General features: G+C 50.7%; 1 protein-coding gene across 1 annotated transcript; it reads left to right on the top strand.

Annotated features, from left to right (window-relative positions):
• The first annotated feature begins 1609 nt into the window (after window positions 1-1609).
• On the top strand, window positions 1610-6019 carry LOC101836304 (left-right determination factor 2). The gene is made up of 4 exons (XM_013119147.2): window positions 1610-1960; window positions 2745-2991; window positions 3233-3478; window positions 4561-6019. Exons 1-4 carry the CDS (start codon window positions 1711-1713, stop codon window positions 4922-4924), a joined length of 1107 nt encoding a protein of 368 aa, XP_012974601.1. The 5' UTR covers window positions 1610-1710; the 3' UTR covers window positions 4925-6019.
• The last annotated feature ends 502 nt before the right edge of the window (window positions 6020-6521 follow it).

Genomic DNA, 6521 nt, shown 5'->3' with positions numbered 1-6521 from the left:
TTACACACACGTAGATCTCTAAGCCAGAAGAGGCCTTGGGAGACAGATGCCTGCATTCATGTCCTAAGGTCTCCACTAACCAAACGTTGTGACAGGTGACTTTGTCCTGTAGTGATCTGACCAGTATCTGAAAGATGCACTTGAGGCTAAACTCTGCCTCCTGAGAGCTGTGTGGATCCATGCTCCCAGCTTGGAACAGGGCCTGGCACACATGAACACTCAAGCAATGTTTGCTGCTGCTGTATGCATTCATGCATGCATGTATCTGCTCCGTATTTATTTTGAGACAGGGGCTTGTGTATCCCAGGCTGGTCTCAAACTTGCTATGTAGCTGAAGAACTTCTGATTCTCCTGCCTCCACCTCCCAAATGCAGCGCTGGGTATTGAGCCTAGGACTTCACGTGCATTGGGTAAGCAAGCTCTCCATTGAGCTACGATCCCAGGCTCCACGTTGCTCCCACGGACGTCTTTACAGAAGTCACAGTGCTGAGAACGCACCTTCCAAGGGACAGCGATGAGAGCAAACCCTTCTCTGGCGCTTTATAAGCTCCAGACCTTATGTCCATTCATTTGTTCTTCATGCCAGCACTATGAAATAGATTCTGTTATGAGTGTCGTTAAGTCCCTAGAAGGCCAAGCACCTACCAAGCTATTCTAATGGGAGCCAGAAGAAGGGGGAGCAGCCCTGGGCCTGTGGATGTGCCTCTGGGCAGATCTGGCCTCTGTTTTGGAGGTTTCTGTCCCCCATTCTGTGACCACGAGCAAGGCTAAAGCCTAAGAGTTCCTGGAATGGGTATGGTGGACCCTCCCAGAAAGAATTACTGTCCAGAGGCGCATGTGTTGTGGTACCCTGAGAGCAAGGCATGGGGCAGCTTCACGTATCCGGAGACTATGCCACCAAGTCTCTAGTTAGCAGTGCCCGTCTTTCTCTGGCGTGGGGGAAGGGTGGCATGAGGACTGTGGTGAGCCCTGGGGCACCCGTGGGGGGGACTGACTGAGATGCAGAGTTCCTTTGACTCTGAGATATCTGTGAAAGTGACCAGACCCAGCAGGAATACACTACTCTGCTCCCTCTTTCCTTCTCCGCAGACAAACCTAGGCCTGGACTGGCCTCCAGGAGCGGTCTTGGAGGGACTTAAACAGGTCTGGCATGGTGATGCCCACCTGCAGTGCTAGCATCCAGGGGGTAAAGGCAGGAGGGAATGGCTGTCACAAAGTTTGGGGCCAGCCTGACCTAGGCTTGTTTCCAGAAGTTTCAGCCCAGCCAGGCCTACATAGGTGACACAGTGTATATATATTTATTTAAAAACCAGGAGATTTCAATAGCTGGTGAAAGTGACTCTCCTGTTCCTGGGAATTCTTTTTCCTACAAAAAGAACTGTGATACTATCAGAAAACTCCAACAGGCGTGAAGAGTATTATTGAGAGGCAGGGGCCCCACAGCCAGAAACCCCAGCCTGTGTGTCTTCCAGACAGCAATTTCTACCCTTTCTAGACAGCCCCTCCTTGAGGGCTCAGGGGCTTGTCTGGTGTTGAGCTCCCAGGAGGTCCCAGGGGTGTGACCTTTCTTGTCCTTCCTCCCTGCCCCCCCACCCCAGGCCCAGCTATAAAGAAGGACCAGCACCAGTGCTCAGCAGTCCATCTAGACCCCAAGAGCTGTTCGGAGGCACTTTAGGAACGCACATACCAACGGTTCCTTCTGGCAGCAGCATGGAATCCTTGTGGCTCTGTTGGGTACTGTGGGTGCTCCCCCTGGCTGGCTGTGGGGCAGCTGTGACTGAGGAGCAGGTCCTGCTCAGACTACTGCAGCAGCTGCAGCTCAGGCAAGCTCCCGTCCTGGACAAGGTGGATGTGGAGGGAATGGCCATCCCTGCCCATGTGAGGGCCCAGTACGTCTCCCTGCTGCATCGAAGTCACGGTGACCGCTCCCGAGGCAAGAGGTTCAGCCAGAACTTCAGAGGTGAGCTCTTCCTGCTGGTCCTGGTCTCTGGGGAGGGCAGGTTGACCATACCCACTCTGGTGATGTCAGTGGACCCTTCCTTTGTGTGCGTTTGGGGGTGGGTAGTGCCTTAGTCTGAGGAGCAGGAGTATGTAAACTTGACTTTGGATGGTGGCTGGGTCTAGGCTCCAGGCTCTGGTTGTGCATTGAGGACTATCAGGGCCAGGAGGAGGTAGATCAGGCTGGAGTAATTGGCAAGACCCAGGGAAGAGGAGGAGAACATGGAAAAGCAGAGTCTCGGGGTGTGGGTAGTGTGTAGCAAGGACCCAGTTCTAGAAGCAGTAGTATGGCTTCCTGGGGTCACCATCTAGGACCATCTGGGATTGAAGTCAGTTGTGTTTTGTATTATGAACGTGGGAGTAAGTGACTGGTTGAAGCTGCATTGGGTTAAAAACAGATCAGCACCCTGAGCCTGGAGGTAGCCAGTTGTTGAGAAGCAGGGGCCCAGATGGCAGCCTCTACCCTGAGGAACAGCATCAGTCCTCAAGACATAGCTCAAGGCCTGGTGCCTGTGAGGACCCAATCCTCTAGGGCTCCATGAGCACTGGATCCCGGAGCTCTCTGTGCTGGTTGTGGAGGGTTAGTGAACAGGTTTTCCCTGGAGATTTTAAATAACTGGCTTTGTACCGGAGGCACAGAATGGGGGAGGCTCTGTCCCAGCCAAGTCCCTGCACAGTGTGGCCCTGCTATCCTAGAGGTCTCATGGTTCTTGTAGAAGCCCGGCTGACTCCATCTGTGTCCACAGAGGTGGCAGGCAGGTTCCTGGTGTCGGAGACCTCCAAACACTTGCTAGTGTTCGGCATGGAGCAGCGGCTGTTGCCTAATTGCGAGCTGGTGCAGGCGGTGCTGCGGCTCTTCCAGGAGCCAGTCCCCAGAACTGCTCTCCGGAGGCACGAGAGGCTGTCCCCACATAGTGCCCGGGCTCGGGTCACCATTGAGTGGCTGAGAGTTCGTGAGGATGGCTCCAACCGCACCGCTCTCATCGACTCCAGGTAGTGTGACTCCAGCTACGCACGTGTGCGTGCATGTGTGTGTGTGTGTGTGCGCGTGCATGCGTGTGTGTGTGTGTGTGTGTGTGTGTGTGTGTGTGTTGGGGGAATTGGGGAGCTAGGTTCGGCCCTGGTAGGGGAGGGGAGCAAAGGATAAAGTGGAGACAGGACGGGACGGGAGACCCGTCCCGGGCCTCCGTGACAGCCTGCTAGTCCCCTCGCCTGACGCTCAGCTGTGTTTCAGGCTCGTGTCCATCCACGAGAGCGGCTGGAAGGCCTTCGACGTGACCGAGGCTGTGAATTTCTGGCAGCAGCTGAACCGGCCAAGGCAGCCACTGCTGCTGCAGGTGTCGGTGCAGAGGGAGCACCTGGGCCCAGGGACCTGGAGCGCACACAAGTTGGTTCGCTTTGCAGAGCAAGGGACTCCGGGCAGAGAGGGGCGGGGCGAGCCACAGCTGGAGCTGCATACGCTGGACCTCAAGGATTACGGGTAGGCGGGAGCTGGGCATACAGTCATCCTTTCCTTGTATCTTGGGCCGGCTTAGGGGTGGGCTGTTTAGGCAACCCCAGGAGATGACCCATTCCCCCATAGTAGTTTCTAGTGGTGCATTTAGAAACAGTATATTAGTAGTCAAATATTGAATTACACACTATTGAAACAATCTATTTCCACTCTTCCTTTCATGTATAAGTCTTTGAAAATTTTAGCTTGAGTTATTCTAAATTTGGATTCTTTTTTTTCCCCAACGGACAAGGTAGCTATATTTGGAGCAGACAAGGATTGCATAGCCCTGTGCATCTGGGGTCCTTAAATTGGGTTCAGTAATCATGGATCCAAAAATACTAAAAACAAAACAAAAATATCTTATTAAGCATATACTTTAAAAATTTGTATTTGCTAAAGGTGTGCACCACCACTGACCGGCTGCTCTGCGTATACTTTTTTTGCTGTTGTTAAAAATATTTTTATGTGCCAGGCAGTGGGGGAGCACAGCTTTAATCCCAGCACTTTGGAGGCAGAAGCACTTGGAGACCAGCCTGGTCTATAAGAGCTAGTTCCAGACAGAGAAACCCTGTCTCAGAAAAAAAAAACAAAAATTATTGTGCCAGACAGTGGGAAAGCACACCTTTAATTCTAGCACTTGGGAAGCAGAGGCAGGCAGATCTCTAGTTGTTCAAGGCCAGCCTGGTCTACAAAGTCAGTTCCAAGACAGCCAGGCTTGTTACACATAGAAACCCTGTCTCGAAAAACAAAAACAAAAACATTTTTTTAAAAAAATTGCTGGGCAGTGATGGCCTATGCCTTTAATCCCAGCATCCCAGCACTGAGGAGGCAGAATTGAGAGTTCGAGCCCAGCCTGGTCTACAGAGCAAGTTCCAGGACAGCCAGGGCTACACAGAGAAACCCTTAGTGAGCAGTAAATGACTTTATGTTTTAGACATGTTTCTTTAATTGTTCTTTATCCTTCACATGTTTTCTTTGAGTACCTTAAGAAACGGGTGGTAAGTCTCTTTCTCAGAGGCTCCTGACCTTGACTCTGTCAGGTGACTTTTGATCTCTCATCCCCACAGAGCTCAAGGCAATTGTAACCCTGAGACCCCAGTGACTGAAGGCACCCGATGCTGTCGCCAAGAGATGTACCTTGACCTGCAGGGGATGAAGTGGGCAGAGAACTGGATCCTTGAACCCCCAGGGTTCCTGGTTTATGAGTGTGTGGGCAGCTGCCTGCAGCCACCAGAGTCCCTGACCATCCAGTGGCCGTTTCTGGGGCCACGGCAGTGTGTTGCCTCAGAGATGACCTCCCTGCCCGTGATTGTCAGCATGAAGGTGGGAGGCAGGACCAAGCCCCAAGTGGTCAGCCTGCCCAACATGAGGGTGCAGACATGTAGCTGTGCCTCCGATGGGGCGCTCATACCCAGGGGGATAGGTCTGTAGTCCCCAAGTAGCCACTCTTAGTAAGTTAACTCATCCTAGCTTGGTGCCCACTTTCGCCTTTGCCCTACAGTCTTCTGTGTCTTGGCGTCCTTGCCCATCATCGGTCAGTCTAAGCACTTACGTGAGTAAATAATGTCCCTCCATTAGGACACCTTAGCAGAGGACATGGCTAAGCAGTGGACAGGTTGCCTGCTAAATCTGTTTTCTGGCCAATTCTCAGCTAATTGTGCAACGAAACCCTATGGTGAGAACCTGGGAATCAGCAATTTACTTTGTCACGTAGTGATATTTGAATTCATTTAAACAAAACAAAGCAAACAGAAAAGTCTCAGTGAGCCCTAGACAGGAGGGTATCTGGCAAAGAGCCTTCTCAATACTAGGGCATTCTAGACCTTTTTATTTCTTTTGGGACAGGGATTTAGTATGTATCTCAGGATGGCCTCAACCTGTCTGCCTCCCAAGTGATGAATCAAAGGCACACACTGTCATGTTCAGCCCATTCTAGACGTGTAAAACCACACTGCTGCCAGGCAGTGGTGGTCCATGCCTTTAACGCCAGCACTCGGGAGACAGAGGCAGAAGGATGTATGAGTTCGAGGCCAGCCTGGTCTGCAGAGTGAGTTCCAGGACAGCCAGGGCTACACAGAGAAACCCTGTCTCAAAAAACAAACAAACAAACAAAAAACAATACAACAACAAAAATGACAAAAACCCTAAACAACAACAAAACCTACATTGCAGTCTTCGTTCTGAGCACTAAGAGGAGGGAGGATGGAGAGCTTTGGGTTGGGATACTGGTCAGGAAATCAAACACTTAGTTTTTGGAGCTGACCACAAGCAGGGTCTCAAGGCAATGCAGAAAGCGTTGGCTTGGAAAGGAGCGCTGGCTCCAGCTCTAAGACTTCACTGCCCCGGGAACAGACAGGCCCTAGCATTATGTGCTATTACAGTGTCAGCATGACCTCAGTGTGCTTAGCGTTCCCCCTCCCTCTTAGAGAAGTACCATGAGAAAGTATGTGTATTAACATGATGCTTCTCGTGTTTTGCATTTAGCAAAAACCAATTGAACATACATTATCTGAAGAAACAAAACTACAGTGATGTTTCACTCTGTGTGTCTCTGCGCCATTTCTAGTACTCTTCGCTCAAAGACAATGATGGGGAATGATAGCAACATGATTAGAAGATAAGGGGATGAAAACCAATCAACCAAACAACAAAATAAAGGTGGGCAGTGGTGGCACACGCTTTTAGTCCCAGCACTCTACTTGGGAGGCAGAGGCAGGTGGATCTCTGGGAGTTCAAGGCCAGCCTGGTCTACAAAGTGGATTCCAGAACAGCTAGAGCTGTCAAACAAAGAAAACCTGTCTCAAAAAACAAACAAACAAACAAAAATAAAACCAAAAGGAAGATAAGGGGACAATCAAAGATTCCCAGTTTTGGAAGCTTGAAAACTTCCCCATACAACTCTCATTAAAAAATATTATTTTGAACAATTATATAAATTTCCTCTTTAGAAAGTACTTTGACCCTTGCAATGGAGATGGGGGTGATGGTTGTGTGGCGAGTGAGCATTTCCTGGGCTAGGCAATAGCAT

Source organism: Mesocricetus auratus, unplaced genomic scaffold, assembly GCF_017639785.1.
Source record: "Mesocricetus auratus isolate SY011 unplaced genomic scaffold, BCM_Maur_2.0 Super-Scaffold_100676, whole genome shotgun sequence".
In the NCBI taxonomy this organism is placed as follows: Eukaryota; Metazoa; Chordata; class Mammalia; order Rodentia; family Cricetidae; genus Mesocricetus; species Mesocricetus auratus.
This window is presented reverse-complemented; position numbering and strand designations above follow the sequence as displayed.

What these genes read in the sequence shown, in the direction of transcription:
- LOC101836304 (XM_013119147.2), top strand. Translation starts at nt 1,711, where the DNA reads ATGGAATCCTTGTGGCTCTGTTGGGTACTGTGGGTGCTCCCCCTGGCT. An exon ending in ACCGCTCTCATCGACTCCAG is followed by an intron (nt 2,992 to 3,232) that starts GTAGTGTGACTC and finishes GCTGTGTTTCAG; the next exon opens with GCTCGTGTCCATCCACGAGA. An exon ending in CTGGACCTCAAGGATTACGG is followed by an intron (nt 3,479 to 4,560) that starts GTAGGCGGGAGC and finishes TCATCCCCACAG; the next exon opens with AGCTCAAGGCAATTGTAACC.